This window comes from Chiloscyllium punctatum, chromosome 1 (assembly GCF_047496795.1).
Source record: "Chiloscyllium punctatum isolate Juve2018m chromosome 1, sChiPun1.3, whole genome shotgun sequence".
NCBI classification, from domain to species: domain Eukaryota; kingdom Metazoa; phylum Chordata; class Chondrichthyes; order Orectolobiformes; family Hemiscylliidae; genus Chiloscyllium; species Chiloscyllium punctatum.
The window spans coordinates 176997638-177019741 of NC_092739.1; the positions used below are offsets into that span (position 1 = coordinate 176997638).

Consider the following 22104-nt stretch of genomic DNA (forward strand, 5'->3'; position numbering starts at 1 on the left):
AGCAGCACAAACACCACCTCCTGTCTTTGTAAACTCATCTGACTCCATTTCTTGCTCAGTTCATCTGCTGAGGTCTAATCAACACATGAGTCTATTCAAATACAATTCTGGCTGGCCTCTAGAATCTTAAAGTTGTTCAAATTCTGTTACCTTTGCAACAACTCTAATTCATCCATCACCCTATTCTCTTTTAAATTGCAAATTTCAAACTTCTCGTCCCTGTTTCTAAGTCCCTCCGTGGCCTAACTTTTCCTTATCTCTATGTTCTTCTCCAGTTCTACAACTCTCACAGATCTCTCTGTTTCCCCAACACAGTCCCCAGAAGCATCCCTGTTTTCAGCACTCCATTGATATTTGTTTTTTCTGTCTCTCAGTTTTTGGACTCTGTCTAAAACCTTCCTCTTGGCAAAACGTATTTTCACCTATCCTAAGTTCTCCGACTTTCCAGGTGAAGTGCCTTGGCTTGTACGTGTTTACATAAAACAGTCAAACTTTGCAAGAGGCTTGAACAAACCGTATGGAAACCCATTTTGTGCAGGGCATTGGTGTGGACACGACAGTCTGTGAATTTCACAAACTGATCGCTGAGGAGACGCAGTAACTAAGTTGCAAATTCTGGGCATTGTAATGTAAGAGAAACATCACTGACAATGTAAATTGTTCAGAACAATGGGTTTGTTCCTGAGTCTCTTACTCTCAGTTCTAAACTGGTGCTTGTTGTATGCTTAACGTCCTACATCAGACAACAGGGAAACAAAAGTACATGGGTCTGAGCATGAAACACCTCTCACTGAAGTAACAAAGTGGACTTACTGTGCTCACCAATATAACACAATGTTCCCCAGTGTTTCTCAAGGGAATGAAGGTCAGTCAGCAACATGTCATGGGGGAAAAGCCGTCGTAACCGAGTACATGAACATTCAGTATGTGCTTGTATTTGGGTAAAGGAGCTGCTAGGCAGGAGTCTCAGGAAAATGTTGTAGTGGTGATGAGAGGGAGAGAAAGAATGACAGAGTTAGAGACCCCTCTCCCTTCAGCAGCAGATCCAGTGCTCTCTTTTCGCAGACCCACAGAAATGGGCGTATCAAGGGAGGCCACTCATCCATCATGTCTGTATCTGCTCTTTAAAAGAACAACTCAGTTTGTCTCATTTCACTCCTTCTCCCTCTCTTCCAGCCTTGCAGATTTTTCCTTCCAGTTATTTATGATATTTACTGTGGCTTCTGTTTCCACTGTCCTTTACTCATTGTGTCAGAGAGGCTTCTCACCTCACCTGTTTCTATACCCACTTTCCTTACAGACAGTGCTTTTGGCTGCAGTTTACAAACACTGCCAAAATATCAAAAACTCTGATGTTGTGCCAACCTTTTATCCTACTCTAAGATCAAACTAACCTACATACCCTTCATTTCACTGTCATCCATGTGCCTATCCAAGAGTCGCTTAAATGTCCCTAATTGTCTGACTCTGCTACCACTGCTGGCAATGCATTCCACATACCCTCCACTCTCTGTGTAATGAGCCTACTAATGACATCTCCCCTAAACCTTCCTCCAATCACCTTAAAATGATACCCCTTTGTGATAGCCATTTCCGCCCTGGGAAAAAGTTTTGTACATCTCTATCAAGTCACCTCTCATCCTTCTTCACTCCAATGAGAAAAGCCCGAGCTCCCTCAACCTTTCTTCATAAGACAGGCCTCCAGTCCAGACAGCATCCTGGTAAATCTCCTGTGCAACCTCTCTAATGCATCTACATTTTCCCTGTAGTGGGGTGACCAGAACTGAACACATTAACCCAAGTGTGGTCCAGCCAGGGATTTATAGAGCTGCAGCATAACCTCATGGCTCTTAAACTCAATCCCCCTGCTAATGAAAGCCAACACACCATACACCTTCTTAACAACCTTATCAACTTGTGTAGCAATGTTAAGGGATATATGGACACGGACCCCAAGATAACTCTGTTCCTGCATGCTGCCAAAAATCCTGCCTTTAACCCTGTAATCTGCATTCAAATTTGACCTTTCAAAATGAATCACTTCACACTTTTCCAGGTTGAACTTGTGAGAAACAAATCCCACTTAATCAATAATTTTAGTCCGAGTCAAAGAGTTCTGAAGCAGCACATTTATTCGAACATTTTTAAAGATGGGTGGCTGTACGAGGAGAGATATACCCGACAATAAAATACAGAGCTTTTATACTTTTCTGAGGGGTCTCTCAACACCCCTACACTGAGCAATAAACCTATCATAAGAGTCTATTTCATTCTATCCCCTTATTTGATTATTACTTGCGCCCGTTATTCCTTCATTTGCTAATTCCCTGCACCCAAGCCTAAGCCTATCATACTTATTAATTACCTCACTTGTTTTTCTTTAAATCTGCCTTATTTGGCTGTCCTTGTTTGTTACAGCCTTCCTGTTATTTTGTCCAGTTTCTCTTTTCTTATCTAACCTTCTGACTTCTGAGATCATCCTTTACTATCTTGATAGTCCAAAAAGTGGCATCCAAGGAGCAGGAGAATCGACTTTTCGGGCATGAGCAGAAGGGCTCATGCCAAAACGTTGATTCTCCTGCTCCTTGGATGCTGCCTGACCTGCTGCATTTTTCCAGCAACACATCTTCAGCTCTGATCTCCAGCATCTGCAGTCCTCACTTTCTCCTAGTCCAAAAAGCGGACCTACAATTGCAAAATGCTCCTCCTGCTTTTTTTCTTTTGTGGTCAGCTACAGCATTCAAAGTAATTTCTTAGCTTAAAACTATTTCTTAAAAGACCCTCTATATTCATTAAAATCAACATACACCTGACAACCTGAAAATTTTCTCTCTCAAACTCCATCTGCCACTTCTCAGCCCATCTCTGCATCCTGTCAATGTTCTGTTGCAACCTACAACAGATCTCCACACTCCATAACTCCACCAGCCTTCATGTCATAACGAACTTAGTAATCCATCTTTCCACTTCCTTATCCAAGTCATTTTTAAAAATCATAAATGCAGAGGTCCCAGAACTGATCCCTGCGGAATACTACTGGTCACCGAGCACCAGGCTGAATACTTTCCATAACTACCACCCTTTGCCTTGTATGGGCCAGCCAATTCTGCATCCAGACACCCAGACCTTCCCTGCTTCCTGTGCGTCCTTACTTTCTGAATGAACCTACCATGGGGAACCTTATCAAATGCTTTGCTAAAAATCATGTACAGAAGCACCTCGACTTACGAACTTAATCCGTTCCGGGACCCAGTTCGCGAACCGAGAAGTTCGCGAACTGAATCAATTTTTCCCATTGTTCGGATAGCGTAAGAATGCTTGGACAGCTGCTCACAGCGCACGCACCAAAGACGAACTGAATGAGATCACGCGGGGCCCGAGAGCGTTTGCGTTCAACAAGCGCATAGCAAAGCAGAACAATGAAACCACATGGTCGCACATGGGCTTTTTGCATTTGTCCCTTCATTCGTACCTTGAATTTCATATATATGTTGAATCAAAATTTTAGGTACAATCCTGTTCGTAAACTGATTTGTTCGTGAACGGGGTCGTTCGTATGTCAAGGCGCTACTGTACACCACATCCACTGCTCGACTTTATCAATGTGTTTTGTCACATCCTCAAAGAATTCAGTAAAGTTTATAAGGCATGACCTGCCCCTCACAAAGCCATGTTGACTATCTCTAATCAAGCTGTGGTTTTCCAATTAATCATAAATCCTACCTCTCAAAAACCTCTTGAATAATTTACCCACCCCTAATGTAAGACTGACTGGTCTCTATTCCCTTTCTTGATCAAGGGAGTAGCATTTGCCACCTTCTAATCATCTGGCACTATTACAGTGAACAGCAAGGATGCAAAGATCATCTCCAAAGTGCAGCAATCTCTTCCCTTGCTTCCTGTAATAACCATGGGAATATCCCGTCTGGCCCAAGGGACTTATCTATCCTTATGTTTTTCAAACTTTTCAGTGTATCTTCCTTCTTAACATCTACCTGTTCAAACATATCAGCCTGTTTGACGCTGTCCTCACAAATGTCAAGGTCCCTCTCACGAATGAATACTGAAGAAAAGTATTCATTAAGGACCTCCCCTACTTCCTCTGACTCCAGGCACAAGATCTCTCCACTATCCCTGATCAGCCTTATTCTCATTTTGGCCATCCTTATGTTCCTCATAGAAGTGTAGAATGTCTTAGATTTTCCTTAATCTTACTCGCTAAAGCTTTTCATGCCCCCTTCTTCCTTTCCTCAGTCCATTCTTCAGTTCCTTGCTGGCTATCTTGTAACCCTTTTGAGCCCTGCCTGATCCTTGCCTCTTCAACCTTCGTTCTTCCTCTTGACTATATGTTCCACATCCCTTGTCACTCACAATTCTCTCAACCTACCATCCCTTCCTTTCTCGAACCAATGTTCATTGGTGACGTGACCTGTTGCTGCATCTTTCCTTTATGGTCTTTGAGTTGTCCCTCTAGCCCCGACAGGAATTCAGACAATTCCCCTGTCCTCTGCAGAGCCCAGTAAGTTCCCCTTATCCAGTGAAGCAGTTTGGGCAGGATGAGGGGAAGTGGGTACAGTGCATGCTCTATCAGAAATGCACAGAAAGTCAAAACTGATCTCTGTACATTTTGTATTTGTCCTGTAGAAGTGTACAGTGTCTCGGCAGAATGTACTGTCGTCAGATTACTAGGTCCCAACTTTTTCAATTCTGTCTCTTTTTCAGGGTTTCCTCTTTCTGCCTGGGTAAGGTTAGGGCTGTTACAAAGTTATTTCTGACATGAATCCCAGAATGATACAGATTCTGAAACAAGCTGAGACACAGAGAGGTTGAGAGCACAAGCACAGAGAAACTGAAAAGGGAAAGAGAGATCAATGAGGAGGTCAGGCAGAAAACTGTGTTAACACAGAGACAGAACTTTGAAGTGGAGAGCAGAGAGTTGTGATCATTTACAATGTCCGCCTGCAATGTGTGTTTGGTATTTCTGATCTGGTGCCAGGTTTTAAATCTTTCAGCAGCAGGGAATGAAGAATCTGCCGTTGACAATGGGAACCGTGGAAATGGAACTGTGTTCACTGTCCCCCGTAACAGACCTACCAGTCATTCACCAGGAGTTGGCTGGGAGACCAAGATTAAAGGAGCTACTTCACGTAGACAAGGAACTGCTTCAGGTGAGGAAGATTGCTTTCTTGTTTTTAATGGAATGAGGACATTGCTGGCTGGGCCAGTATTTACAGCTGATCATAAATTTCCTGGAGGGAAGTTAAGAGTGAACAACAGTCCTGTGGGTCTGGAGTGACAATTTCGGCCAGACCAGATAACGATGGCTGCTTCCTTCCCTAAAGGACATTAATGAGCCTGATGGTTTTTTCCCTGACAATCGACAATGGTTTCTTGGTCATCATTAGAGTGTCAATTCCAGATTTTCATTGAGTCTGAACCTCAACATCTGACATAGTGGGATTTGAACACTGGTCCCCTGATCATTACCCTTGTCCCCTGATCATGACACTGGTTCTCTGATCATTATCCGGGTCCCCTGATAACTATCCTGGGTCCCCTGATTATGACCTGGGTCCCCTGAGCATTACCCTGGGAGCCTGGATCATTACCCCAGGAGTCCTAATCATTACCCCGTGTCCCCTCATCATTTCCCCTGGTTCCCTGACAATTACCCAGGTCCCCTATCATTACCCCAGGACTCCTGAAGGTTCCCTGACCATCACCCTGAGACCCCTGACCATTACCCCGCATTCACTGACCATTACCCAGGTCCTCTGATCATTACTCCGGGACCCCTGACAATTACTCCTGGTCCCCTGACACCTACCCTGGGTCCCCTGATCATTACCCCGGACCCCTGACAACTACCCCAGGCCATGATCATTACCCAGGTTCACTGGCCATTACCCCGGATCCCTAATTGTTACCCAGGTTCCCTGACCATTATCCTGATCCCCTGTTCATTACACTGGGTCCCTTGACAATTACCCAAGTCCACTGATCATTACCCAAGCCCCCTGATCATTCCCCGGGTCCCCGATCACTACCCAAGTCCCCTAACTGTTACCCCAAGTCACCAGATTATTACCCACATCCCGTAATCATAACCCACGTTCCTCCAAACCAAAGGAGTAGCCATGGGCACCCGCATGGGCCCCAGCTATGCCTGCCTCTTCATAGGATATGTGGAAGAGTCCATCTTCTGCAGCTACACTGGCACCACCCCCCACCTTTTCCTCCGCTACATCGATGACTGTATCAGCGCTGCCTCGTGCTCCCACAAGGAGGTTGAACAGTTCATCCATTTTACTAACACCTTCCACCCCGACCTCAAATTTACCTGGACCGCCTCAGACACCTCCCTCCCCTTCCTAGAGCTCTCCATTTCTATCTTGGGCAACCGAGTCAACACGGACATTTACTATAAACCAACCGACTCCCACAGCTACCTAGATTACACCTCCTCCCACCCTGCCCCCTGTAAAAACGCCATCCCATATTCCCAATTCCTTCGCCTCTGCCGCATCTGCTCCCAGGAGGACCAATTCCAATACCGAACAACCCAGAAGGCCTCCTTTTTCAAAGACCGCAATTTCCCCTCAGACGTGATTGACAATGCTCTCCACTGCATCTCCTCCACTTCCCGCTCCTCTGCCCTTGAGCCCCGCCCCACCAACTGCCCCCAGGACAGAACCCCACTGGTCCTCACCTACCACCCCACCAACCTCTATATACAGCATATCATCCGCCGTCATTTCCACCATCTCCAAACGTACCCCACCACTAGGGATATATTTCCCTCCCCTCCCCTATCAGTGTTCCAAAAAGACCACTCCCTCCGTGACTCCCTCATCAGGTCAACACTCCCCACCAACCCAACCTCCACTCCCAGCACCTTCCCCTGCAACTGCAAGAAATGCAAAACTTGCGCCCACACCTCTCCCCTTAATTCCCTCCAAGGCCCCAAGGGATACTTCCATATCTGCCACAAATGGGCAGCACGGTGGACGGCACGGTGGCACAGTGGTTAGCACTGCTGCCTCACAGCGCCTGAGACCCGGGTTCAATTCCTGCCTCAGGCGACTGACTGTGTGGAGTTTGCACGTTCTCCCCGTGTCTGCGTGGGTTTCCTACGGGTGCTCCGGTTTCCTCCCACAGTCCAAAGATGTGCAGGCCAGGTGAATTGGCCATGCTAAATTGCCCATAGTGTTAGGTAAGGGGTAAATGTAGATGTAGGGGTATGGGTGGGTTACGCTTCGGCGGGGCGGTGTGGACTTGTTGGGCCGAAGGGCCTGTTTCCACACTGTAAGTAATCTAATCTAATCTAAATTCACTTGCACCTCCACACATATCATTTATTGCATCCACTGCACCCGATGTGGTCTCCTCTATATTGGGGAGACAGGCCACCTACTTGTGGAACGTTTCAGAGAACACCTCTGGGACACCCGGACCAACCAACCCAACCACCCAGTGGCTCAACACTTCAACTCCCCCTCCCATTCCACCAAGGACATGCAGGTCCTTCGACTCCTCCATCGCTAGACCATAGCAACACAACGGTTGGAGGAAAAGCGCCTCATCTTCTGCCTAGGAACCCTCCAACCACAAGAGATGAACTCAGATTTCTCCAGTTTCCTCATTTCCCCTCCCCCCACCTTGTCTCAGTCCCAACCCTCGAACTCAGCACCACCTTCCTAACCTGCAATCTTCTTCCTGACCTCTCCGCTCCCCACCCCCAGTCCGGCCTATCACCCTCACCTTATCACCCTCACCTTAACCTCCTTCCACCTATCGCATTTCCACGCCCCTCCCCCAAATCCCTCCTCCCTACCGTTTATCTTAGCCTGCTGGACACACTTTCCTCATTCCTGGAGAAGGGCTCATGCCTTAAACGTCGATTCTCCTGCTCCTTGGATGCTACCTGAGGTGCTGCGCTTTTCCAGCAACACATTTTCAGGCCCTATTCTCTCCCTAGTTACCCTTTTGTCCTTAATGTATTTGCACAAACCCTTTGGATTACAAAATCATGAGGGGCATGGATAGGATAAATAGACAAAGTCTTTTCCCTGAGGTTGGGGATTCCAGAACTAGAGGGCATAGGTTTAGGGTGAGAGTGGAAAGATATAAAAGTAACCTAACAGGCAACTTTTTCACACAGAGGGCAATACGTGTATGGAATGAGCTGCCAGAGGATATGGTGGAGGCTGGTACAATTTCAACATTTAAGAGCCATCTGGATGGGTATATGAATAGGAAGGGTTTGGAGGGATATGGGCCGGGTATTGGCAGGTGGGATGAGATTGGGTTGGGATATCTGTTCGGCATGGACGGGTTGGACCTAAGGGTCTGTTTCCATGCTGTACATCTTTATAACTCTATCTCATGCCTCCTTTTTGCCTCCTGATTTCCTCAGGTCACACGGCATCTGAGGAGCAGGTAAATCGATGTTTCTGGCAAGAGCACTTCATCAGGAATAAGGCTGAAAGCCTCAGGAGTAGAGCAATAAATGGGACCAGGGATTGGGGCTGGGGAGAAGGTAGCTGGGAGTGCAAGAGATGGATGGAGGAAGGGGTAAAGCTGATAGGTCAGAGAGGAGGGTGGAGTGGATAGGTGGGAAGGAAGATTGATAGGTAGGACAGGTCATGAGGACGGTGCTGAGCTGGAAGTTTGGAACTGGGATAAGGTGGGGGAGGGGAAATGAGGAAACTGGTGAAGTCACATTGATGCCCTGGGGTTGAAGGGTTCCGAGGTGGAAGGTAAGGCGTTCTTCCTGCAGGCATCAGGTGGCGAGGGAGTGATGGTGGAGGAGACCCAGGACCTGCATATCCACAGCAGAGTGGGAGGGGGAGTTGAAATGTTTAGCCATGGGGCAGTGGGGTTGATTGGTGCGGGTGTCGCGGAGATGTTCTCTAAAGCATGTTGTGAGAAGGCATCCAGTCTTCCAAATGTAGAGGAGACTGCATCGGGAGCAACGGATCCAATCAATGATATTGATGCATATGCAGGTGAACCTTTGATGGATGTAGAAGGTTCCTTTGTGGCCTTAGATGGAGGTGAGGGGGGAGGTGTGGGTGCAGGTTTTGCAATTCCTGCGGTGGCAGGGGAAAGTGCCAGGTGGGGAGGGTGTGGACGTGACCAGGTTGTCACAGAGGGAACAGTCTTTGCAGATAGCGGATACGGGTGGGGAGGGAAATACATCCCTGGTATTGGGGTCCGTTAGAGGGGTGGGGATTGAGGGCGGAGGTGCGAGATGTGGATGAGATGCATTGGAGGGCATCTTCAACCATGTGGGAGAGGAAATTTTGGTCTTTTAAGAAGGAGGTCATCTGGTGTGTTCTGTGGTGAAACTGGTCCTCCTGGGAGCAGATATGGCAGAAGCGGAGGAATTGGGAATATTGGATAGCATTTTTGCAGGACGTAGGGTTGGAGGATGAGTATTCCAGGTCGCTGTGGGAGTTAGTGGGTTTGTAAAAAAATGTTGAGTCGGTCACCATTGATGGAGATGGAGAGGTCAGGGAAGGGGAGGGAAGTATCAGAGATGGTCCAGGTGAATTTAAGGTCAGGGTGGAATGTGTTGGTAAAGTTGATGAACTTGGTTCTGGATTAGTGGTGCTGGAAGAGCACAGCAGTTCAGGCAGCATCCAAGAAGCTTCGAAACCGACGTTTCGGGCAAAAGCCCAGCACCAAAGTTGATGAACCATTACCCAGGCCCCTCTGACCATTACCCTGCTCCCATGACCATTACCCGGCTCCCCTGACCATTACTCTGGCTCCACCAACCATTACCCGGGTCCGCTAACCATTACCGCGGTTCCCCTGACCATTACCATGCTCCCCTGACCATTACCCAGCTCCCCTGACCAATATCCAACCCCCTGACCATTACCCTGCTCGACTGACCATTACCCCAACTCCCCTGATCATTACCGGGTCCCCTGACCATTACCCTGGCTCCTCTGACCATTACCCTGCTCCCCTGACCATGACCCGGCTCCACTGACCATTACCCCGGCTCCCCTGACCATGACCCGGCTCCCCTGATCATTACCCTGCTCCCCAGACCATTACCCGGCTCCCCTGACCATTACCCTGCTCCCCTGACCATGACCCGGCTCCACTGACCATTACCCCGGCTCCCCTGACCATTACCCGGCTCCCCTGATCATTACCCTGCTCCCCAGACCATTACCCGGCTCCCCTGACCATTACACTGCTCCCCTGACCATTATCCCTGTTGATTTCGAAGCTCCTTGGATGCTGCCTGAACTGCTGTGCTCTTCCAGCACCACTAATCCATTATCCCGGTTCCTCTGACCATTACCCTGCTCCCCTGATCATTACCCTGCTCCCCTGACCATGACCCGGCTCCCCTGACCATTACCCTGCTCCCCTGACCATAACCCTAGCTCCCCTGACCATAACCCTAGCTCCCCTGACCATTACCCTGCTCCCCTGACCATTACCCTGCTCCCCTGACCATTACCCTGCTCCCCTGACCATAACCCTAGCTCCCCTGACCATTACACTGCTCCCCTGACCATTACACTGCTCCCCTGACCATTATCCCTGTTGATTTCGAAGCTCCTTGGATGCTGCCTGAACTGCTGTGCTCTTCCACTAATCCACTATCCTGGTTCCCCTGACCATTACCCTGCTCCCCTGACCATGACCCGGCTCCACTGACCATTACCCCGGCTACCCTGACCATTACCCTGCTCCCCTGACCATGACCCGGCTCCCCTGACCATTACTCGGCTCCCCTGACCATTACCCTGGCTCCTCTGACCATTACCCTGCTCCCCTGGCCATTTCCCAGCTCCACTGACCATTACTCCGGCTCCACTGACCATTACCCTGCTCCCCTGATCATTACCGGATCCCCTGACCATTACCCCGGCTACCTTGACCATTACCCGGCTCCCCTGACCATTACCCTGCTCCCCTGACCATTACCCGGCTCCCCTGATCAATACCTGGCTCCCCTGACCATTATCCCGGTTGATTTTGAAGCTCCTTGGATGCTGCATGAACTGCTGTGCTCTTCCACTAATCCATTATCCCGGTTCCCCTGACCATTTCCCGGTCTCCCCTGGCCATTACCCCGGCTCCCCTGAACATTACCCTGCTTTCCTGACCATTACTCGGCTCCCCTGGCCATTACTCGGCTCCCCTGACCATTACCCTGCTCCCCTAACCATTACGCTGCTCCCCTGACCATTTCCCGGTCTCCCCTAACCATTACCCTGCTCTCCTGACCATTTCCCAGCTTCACTGACCATTACCCCGGCTCCCCTGACCATTTCCCAGCTTCACTGACCATTACCCCGGCTCCCCTGACCATTTCCAAGCTCCACTGACCATTACCCTGGCTCCCCTGACCATTACCTCAGGTCCCCTGACCATTACCCTGCTCCCCTGACCATTACCCTGCTCCCCTGACCATTACCCTGCTCCCCTGACCATTACCCCGGCTCCCCTGACCATTACCCTGCTCCCCTGACCATTACCCTCGCTCCTCTGACAATTACCCTGCTCCCCTCACCATGACCCTGACAACCCTGACCATGACCCGGGTCCCCTGACCATTACCCCGGGTCCCCTGACCATTATCCGGGACCACTGACCCTTATTCCGGCTCCCCAGACCATTACCCTGGCTTGCCTGACCATTACCCTGCTCCCCTGACCATTACCCCGGCTAGCCTGGCCATTACCCTGCTCCCCTGACCATTACCCCGGCTGCCCTGACCATTACCCTGCTCCCCTGACCATTACCCTGCTCCCCTGACCATTACCCCAGCTCCTCTGACAATTACCCTGCTCCCCTGACCATGACCCCGAGTCCCCTGACCATTACCCAGGTCCCCTGACCATTACCCGGGTCCCCTGACCATTATCACGGCTTGCCTGACCATTACCCTGACCCCTGCCCCTGCTGCCCTGACCATTACCCTGCTCCCCTGACCATTACCCTCGCTCCTCTGACCATTACCCTGCTCCCCTGACCATTACACTGCCACCCTGACCAATACCCGGCTCCCCTGACCATTACCCTGTTCCCCTGACCATTACCCTGCTCCCCTGACCATTAAACTGCTCCCCAGACCATTACCCTGCTCCCCTGACCATTAAACTGCTCCCTTGACCATTAAACACGGCTCACCTGAGCATTATCTTGCTGGCCTGACCATTATCCTGGTTCCCCTGACCATTTCCCTGCTCCCCAGACCATTACCGCAGCTCCTCTGACCATTACCCTGCTCTCCTGACCATTACACTGCTCCCCTGACTATTACCCCAGCTCCCCTGACCATGACCGGCTCCCCTGACCATTATCCTGCTCCCCTGACCATTACCCCGGCTCCCCTGACCATGACCCGGTCTCCCCTGACCATTACCCTGCCCCTCTGACCATTTCCCGGCTCCACTAACCATTACCCGGGTCCCTTGACCATTACCCTGCCTCCCCTGACCATTACACTGCTCGCCTGACCATTATCCCGGCTCCCCTGACCATTTGCTGAACAAGGGCTCATGCCCGAAAAGTCAATTCTCCTGCTTCTTGGATGCTGCCTGACCTGCTGCGCTTTTCCAGCAACATATTTTCAGCTCCCCTGACCATCTGCAGTCCTCACTTTCTCTCCTGACCATTATCCCGGTACCCCTGACCATGACCGGCTCCCCTGACCATTATCCTGCACCCCTGACCATGACCCGGTCTCCCCTGACCATTACCCTGCTCCCCTGACCATTTCCCGGCTCCACTAACCATTACCCGGGTCCCTTGACCATTAACCTGCTCCCCTGACAATTTGCTGAAGAAGGGCTCATGCTCGAAACGTCGATTCTCCTGCTCCTTTGATGCTGCCTGACCTCCTGTGTTTTTCCAGCAAAACATTTTCAGCTATGATCTCCAATATCTTCAGTCCTCACTTTCTCTCCTGACCATTACCCGGCTCCCCTGACCATTACCTCGGCTCCCCTGACCATTACCCGGCTCCCCTGACCATTACCCGGCTCCCCTGACCATTACCTCGGCTCCCCTGACCATTACCCGGCTCCCCTGACCATTACCTCGGCTCCCCTGACCATTACCCGGCTCCCCTGACCATTACCTCGGCTCCCCTGACCATTACCCTGCTCCCCTGACCATTACCTCGGCTCCCCTGACCATTACCCGGCTCCCCTGACCATTATCCCGGTGCCCCTGACGATTACCCTGCTCCACTGACCATTACCCCGGCTCCCCTGACCATTATCCCGGTGCCCCTGACGATTACCCAGTCTCCCCTGACCATTACCCGGTCTCCCCTGACCATTATCCCAGCTCCCCTGACCATTACCCTGCTCCACTGACCATTACCCCGGCTCCTCTGACCATTACACTGCTCCCCTGACCATTACCTTGCTGCCCTGACCATTACCCCAGCTCCCCTGACCATTACCGTGACTCCCCTGACCATTACCCCGGCTCCCCTGACCATTACCCCGGCTCCCCTGACCATTACTCCGGCTCCCTGACCATTACCCTGCTCCCCTGACCATTACCCCGGCTCCCCTGACCATTACCCTGCTCCCCTGACCATTACTCTTATCCCCTGACCATTACCCCGGCTCCCCTGACCATTACCCTGCTCCCCTGACCATTACCCTGCTCCCCTGACCATTACCCCGGCTCCCCTGACCATTACTCCGGCTCCCTGACCATTACCCTGCTCCCCTGACCATTACCCTGCTCCCCTGACCATTACCGTGGCTCCTCTGACCATTACCGTATCCCCTGACCATTACACTGCTCCCCTGACCATTATCCGGCTCCCCTGACCATTACCCTGCTCCCCTGACCATTACCCGGCTCTCCTGACTATTACCCCGGCTCTCCTGACTATTACCGTATCCCCTGACCATTACCCGGCTCTCCTGACCATTACCGGGTCGCATGGCCATTACCCCAGCTCCCATGACCATTACTGGGTCCCCTGACCATTATCCCGGGTCCCCTGACCATTACCGTATCCCCTGACCATTACACTGCTCCCCTGACCATTATCCGGCTCCCCTGACCATTACCCTGCTCCCCTGACCATTACCCCGGCTCTCCTGACTATTACCGTATCCCCTGACCATTACCCTGCTCCCCTGACCATTACCCCGGCTCTCCTGACTATTACCGTATCCCCTGACCATTACCCGGCTCTCCTGACTATTACCCCGGCTCTCCTGACTATTACCGTATCCCCTGACCATTACCCGGCTCTCCTGACCATTACCGGGTCGCATGGCCATTACCCCAGCTCCCATGACCATTACTGGGTCCCCTGACCATTATCCCGGGTCCCCTGACCATTACCCGGCTCCCCTGACCATCACTGCAGCTCCCCTGACCATTACCCCGGCTCCCCTGACCATTACCCTGCTCCCCTGACCATTACCCTAGCTGCCCTAACCATTACCAGGGCTCCCCTGACCATTACTCGTGTCACCTCACATTTGCCCGGGACCTCTGACATTTTTCCGGGACCCCTGACCATCATCTGGGTCCCCAGACTATTACCCGGGTCTTCTCATACCCCCCCCACCACACATCGCCCCATCATTTCCACTCCCTCCCCACACTGCTCCATCATACCCACCCACATCCCCCCCACCCCCACACCCCCACACTGCCCCATCATACCCACTCCCCTCCCACACACCACACCATCATTCCCACTCCCCCCCAACATGCCGCCCCATAATACTGCACCCCCCACACACCACCCTATCGTACCCACTGCCCCCCCAACACACTGCTCCAACATACCCTGTCCCCCCCTACATCGCAACATCATACCCACTCCACCCCCACACCACCCCATCATACCCACTCCCTCCCCCCACACCGCCCCATCGTACCCACTCCACCCCCACACCACCCCATCATACCCACTCCCTCCCCGCACATCGCCCCATCATACCCACTCCGCCCCACACATCACCCCATCATACCCACTCCGCCCCACACATCGCCCCACACATCGCCCCACAATACACAATCCCCCCACAACAAACCCCCCATCATACCCACCCCCCCCACACACCACCCCTTCATACCCACTCCCCCCACACACCGCCCCATCATACTCCCCCCGCCAACACGCTGCCCCATCAATCCCATTCACCCCCAAATGCCGCCCCTTCATACTCCCCCTGACATGCCGCCCCATCATACTCCCCCCCCAAACTCATTGCCCCATCATGCCAACTCCACCCCAACACACCACCCCATCATACCCAGTCCCCCCTCCCACACCACCCCATCATACCCCCCCACCAACACATCACTCACCCCACACATGCCGCATCATACCCACACCCCCCCCCCCGCGCCGCCCCATCATACCCACTATCCCCCCCGAACACACTACCCCATCATAGCCACTCGCCCCCCAACACACCGCCCCTTCATACCAGCTCCCTCCTGCACACACCGCCCCATCATACCCACTTCTCCCCCACACACCGCCTCATCATACCCACTCCCCTCCCTACACATTGCCCCATCATACCCACTCCCCCACACACCACTCCATCATACCCACTCTTCCCCAACACACTGCCCATCATACCCACTCCCCCCTCACCGCCCCATCATATCCGCTCCCCCCACACACCACCCTATCATACCCACTCCCCCTCCCCCCCACACCGCCCCATCATACCCACTCTCCCCCCACATACTACCCCATCATACCCAACCACCCACACATCGTCCCATCATACCCAGTTGCCCCAACACGCTACCCCATCATACCACTCCACACCTCCCATACCGCCCCATCATACCCCCCAACACCCCCTACCCCATCATAGAAATCACGCCTCCCCCACACTGCCCCATCATACCCACTCCCCCAGCACACACCGCCCCATCATACTCCCCTCCCGACACTGCCCCATCATACTCACTCGTTCCCCACACACTGCCCCATAATACTCACATCCCCCCACACACACCGCCCCATCATACCCACTCCCCCCCACACACACCGCCCCATTATAACCCCACACACCCCACACACGGCCCCATCATACCCACTCCCCCCCACACACTGACCTTTCATAGCCACTCCCCCCCCCACTGCCCCATCATACCCACTCCCCCCACACACACCGCCCCATCATAACCCCACACACCCCACACACCCCACACACCGCCCCATCATACCCACTCCCCCCCACACACTGACCTTTCATAGCCACTCCCCCCCACTGCCCCATCATACCCACTCCCCCCCCACACACCGCACCATGATACCCACTCCTCCCTCCCACACCGCCCCATCATACTCCCCCCCACACGCTGCCCCATCATACCCACACCCCCCCCACACACACACACCGCCCCATCATAACCCCACACACCCCCACACACACCACCCCTTCATACCAACTCGCCTCCCACACACACCACCCCATCATACCCCCCCACACCGCCCCATCATACCCACTCCCCCCCACACACACCGCCCCATCATAACCCCACACACCCCACACACCCCACACACCGCCCCATCATACCCACTCCCCCCCACACACTGACCTTTCATAGCCACTCCCCCCCACTGCCCCATCATACCCACTCCCCCCCCACACACCGCACCATGATACCCACTCCTCCCTCCCACACCGCCCCATCATACTCCCCCCCACACGCTGCCCCATCATACCCACACCCCCCCCACACACACACACCGCCCCATCATAACCCCACACACCCCACACATCGCCCCATCATACCCACTCCCCCCACACACACCGCCCCATCATAACCCCACACACCCCACACACCCCACACACTGCCCCATCATAGCCACTCCCCCCCACACACCGACCTTTCATAGCCACTCCCCCCCACTGCCCCATCATACACATTCCCCCCCCAAACACCGCACCATGATACCCACTCCTCCTTCCCACACCGCCCCATCATACTCCCCCCCCCCCACACACTGCCCCATCATACCCACACCCCCCACACACACACACACCGCCCCATCATACCCACACACCCCCACACATACCACCCCTTCATACCAACTCGCCTCCCACACACACCGCCCCATCATACCCCCCGACACCACCCCATTGTACCCACACCCCCACACACACCGCCCCATCATACAAACTCGCCTCCCACACACTGCCCCATCATACCCACTCCCCCCCACATACTGCCCCATTGTTCCCACTCCGCTCCCACACACTGCCCCATTGTACCCACTCCCCCCACACCGCCCCATCTTACCCACTCTATCCCCACACACTACCCCATCATACCCACCCCCCCAAACACCGTCCCATCATACCCACTTGCTCCCCACACGCTGCCATATCATACCCACTTCCCCCCACCTACATGCCGCCCCATCATACCCACCTTCCCACCCGCACACTGGCCTATCATACCCACTCCCCCCCCAAACACTGCCCCATCATACCCACTCCCCCCTCACACTCCACCCTACACACCGACCCATCTTACCCTCTCACCCCCACACACTGCCCCTTCATACCCACACCCCCCCACACACCGCCGCTTCATACCAACTCGCCTCCCAAACACCACCCCATCATACCCACTCCCCCCGCACACACCGCCCCTTCATACCCACACCCCCCTCACACTCCACCCTGCACACCGACCCATCCTACCCACTCCCCCCCACACACCGCCCCTTCATACCCACACACCCCCACACACCGCCCCTTCATACCCACTCCCCTCCCCCTCACCGCCCCATCATAGACACTCTCCCCTCCACACCGCTCCATCAAACCGACTCACCCCAACACATCGCGCATCATTCCCACTCCCCTCCCCCACATCGCTCCATCATACCCATTCACCCCTCACACATCGTCCCATCATACCCACTACCCTCCAACACACCGCCCCTTCATACCCACTCCCCCCACACGCACCACTCCATCATACCCACTCCCACCCCCACACATCGCTCCATCATACCCACTCCCCTTTCCCACACATCACCCCATCATACACACTCCCCCCACACATCGCCCCATCATACCCACACCCCCCAACACACCACCCCATCTTACCTACACACCCCCAACACACCGCCCCATCATACCCACTCCCCCCACACACCGCCCCATCATACCAATTCCGCTCCCACACACCGCCCCAACATACCCACTCCCTCCCACATGCTGCCCCATCATACCCACCGCCCCATCATACTCACTCCTTCCCACACACCGCCCCATCTTACCCACTCTATCCCCACACACTACCCCATCATACCCACCCCCCCAAACACCGTCCCATCATACCCACTTGCTCCCCACACGCTGCCATATCATACCCACTTCCCCCCCCCTACATGCCGCCCCATCATACCCACCTTCCCACCCGCACACTGGCCTATCATACCCACTCCCCCCCCAAACACTGCCCCATCATACCCACTCCACCATCACTCCACCCCGTGATACCCACTCCCCTCCTTTCATATCGCCTCATCATACCCACTCCCCCCTACACGCCGCCCCATCATACCCACTCGCCTCCCACACACCGCCCCATCATACCCACTCCCCCCCCACACTGCCCCATCATACTCACTCCCCCCCCCACACCGCCCCTTAATACCCACTACCCCCCCCCCCCCACATGCCGCCCCATCATACCTACTTTCTCACCCGCATACTGGTCCATCATACCCACTCCCCCCCCAAACACTGCCCCATCATACCCACTCCCCCCTCACACTCCACCCTACACACCGACCCATCTTACCCACTCACCCCCACACACTGCCCCTTCATACCCACACCCCCCCACACACCGCCCCTTCATACCAACTCGCCTCCCAAACACCGCCCCATCATACCCACTCCCCCCGCACACACCGCCCCATCATACCCACTTTCCCACCCGCATACTGGCCCATCATATCCACTCCCCACACATCGTCCCATCATACCCACTCCCCCCTCACACTCCACCCTACACACCGACCCATCCTACCCACTCCCCCCCCACACACCGCCCCTTCATACCCACTCCCCCCCACACACCGCCCCTTCATACCCACACACCGCCCCTTCATACCCACACCCCCCAGCACACACCGCCCCATCATACCCACTCCCCCCCACACACCGCCCCTTCATACCCACTCCCCCCCACACACCGCCCCTTCATACCCACTCCCCCCCACACACCGCCCCTTCATACCCACTCCCCCCCACACACCGCCCCATCATACCCACTCCCCCCAGCACACACCGCCCCATCATACCCACTCCCCCCACACACCGCCCCATCATACCCACTCCCCCCACACACCGCCCCATCATACCAATTCCGCTCCCACACACCGCCCCAACATACCCACTCCCTCGCACATGCTGCCCCATCATACCCACCGCCCCATCATACTCACTCCTTCCCACACACCGCCCCATCATACCCACTCCCCCTCACAAACTGCACAATCTTACCCACTCCGCTCCCACACACACCGCTCCATCGTACCCACTCAACCCCCACACAACCCCATCGTACCCACGCCCCCCCCCCACACACCGCCCCATCATACCCACTCCCCCCACACACCACTCCATCATACACACTCCGCTCCCACACACCGCCCCATCATACCCACTCTCCCCCCACACACCACCCTATCATACCCACTCCCCCTCCCCCCCACACCGCCCCATCGTACCCACTCTCCCCCCACACACTACCCCATCATACCCAAGCACCCACACATCGTCCCATCATACCCACTTGTCCTCACACGCTACCCCATCATCCCACTCCCCACCTCCCATACCGCCCCATCATACCCCCCACCACCCCCTGCCCCATCATACAAATCATGCCTCCCCCACACCGCCCCATCATACCCACTCCCCCCCGACACAATGCCCCATCATACCCACTCCCTCCCCACACACCACCCCATCATACCCAATTCCTCCCCACACACACCGCCCCATCATACCCACTCCTCTCCCACACACCGCCCCATCATACCCACTCCCCACCACACACTGCCCCATCATACCCACTCCCCATCACACACCGCCCCATTGTACCCACTCCGCTCCCACACACCACCCCATCATACCCACTCTCCCCCCACACACCGCCCCACTATACCCATTCCCCCCCACACACCGCTCCATTGTACCCTCTCCGCTCCCACACACCGCCCCATCATACCCACTCCCCCCAGCACACCACCCTATTATACCCACTCCGCTCCCACACACCGCCCCATCATACCCACTCCACCCAGCACGCTGCCCCATCTTACCCACTCCCCCCCACACACCGCCTCATCATACCCACAGCCCCCACACACCACCCCATATACCAACTCGCCTCCCACACACCGCCCCATCATCCATCATTCCCACTCCGCTCCCATACACCGCCCCATCATACCCACTCCTCTCCCACACACCGTCCCATCATACTCACTCCCTGCCCACACACCGCCCCATCTTACCCACTCCCCCACACACACCGCTCCATCATACCCACTCCGCTCCCACACACCGCCCCATCGTACCCACTCCACTCCCACACACCACCCCATCGTACCCACTCAACCCCCACACCGCCCCATCATATCCACTCCCCCCCACACACCACCCTATCATACCCACTCCCCCTCGCACACAGACCGCCCAATCCTATCCACTCCCTCCCACACGCCGCCCCCATCATACCCACTCCCTCCCACACACTGCCCCATCATACCCACTCCCTCCCACACATCGCCCCATTGTACCCACTCCCCCCCACACACCGCTCCATCGTATCCACTCAGCCCCATCATACCCACTCCCCGCCCTCACACCACCCGATTATACCCACTTCCCTCCCCCACACAACGCTCCATCATACCCACTCCACCCACACACACCCTCCCATCATACCCATCACTCCCCCCACACTTCGCCCCATCATACCCACTCCCCTCTCCCACACATCACCCCAGCATACACACTCCCCCCACACACCGCCCCATCATACCCACTCCCCACCCCCACACACCACCCCATCATACCTACTCCCTCCCCCACACCACCCCATCATACCCACTCCCCTCCCCCACACTGCCCCATCATACCCACTCCCTACCCCCACACACACCTCATCATACACACTCCACTCCCCCACACCGCCCCATCATACCAACTCCCTACCCCCACACACCACCCCATCATACCCACTCCCCTCCCCCACACCGCCCCATCATACCAACTCCCTCCCCCACACCGCCCCATCATATACACTCCCCCCAGACACACCGCCCCATCATACCCACTCCCCTCCCCCACATCGCTCCATCATACCCAATACCCCCACACACCGCCCCATCATACCCACTCCCCCAACACACACCCCCATCATACCCATTCCTCCAGCACATACTGCCCCATTGAACCCACTCTGCTCCCACACATCACCCCATCATATCCACTCTCCCCCCACACACCGCACCATTGTACCCACTCCACTCCCACACACCGCCCCATCATACCCACTCTCCCCCCACACACCGCGTTATCATACCCATTCCCCCCCACACATCGCACCATCGTGCCCACTCTGCTCCCACACACTGCCCCATCATACCCAATCTCCCCCCACACACCGCCCCATCATACCCACTCTCCCCCCACACACCGCCCCATCATACCCACTCCCCCCCACACACACCGCCCCATCATACCCACTCTCCCCCCACACACCGCGTTATCATACCCATTCCCCCCCACACACCGCACCATCGTGCCCACTCTGCTCCCACACACTGCCCCATCATACCCAATCTCCCCCCACACACCGCCCCATCATACCCACTCTCCCCCCACACACCGCCCCATCATACCCACTCCCCCCCACACACACCGCCCCATCATACCCACTCCCCCCCACACACTGCCCCATTATACCCACTCCCCACCACACACCGCCCCATCATACCCACTCCTCTCCCACACACCGCCCCATTATACCACTCCCTCCCCACACACTGCCCCATCATACCCACTCCCCACCACACGCCGC

At 54.8% G+C, this 22104-nt stretch overlaps 1 protein-coding gene across 1 annotated transcript in view; it reads left to right on the plus strand.

Annotated features, from left to right (window-relative positions):
• Nucleotides 1-4951: 4951 nt before the first annotated feature.
• The window catches only part of LOC140480811 (disintegrin and metalloproteinase domain-containing protein 12-like), a 230747-nt gene continuing 213594 nt past the window's right edge, over nucleotides 4952-22104 (plus strand). The window contains exon 1 of the mRNA XM_072576233.1: nucleotides 4952-5168. Within this exon, the coding sequence (XP_072432334.1) occupies nucleotides 4952-5168 (217 nt within the window). The remainder of the gene's footprint in view (nucleotides 5169-22104) is intronic.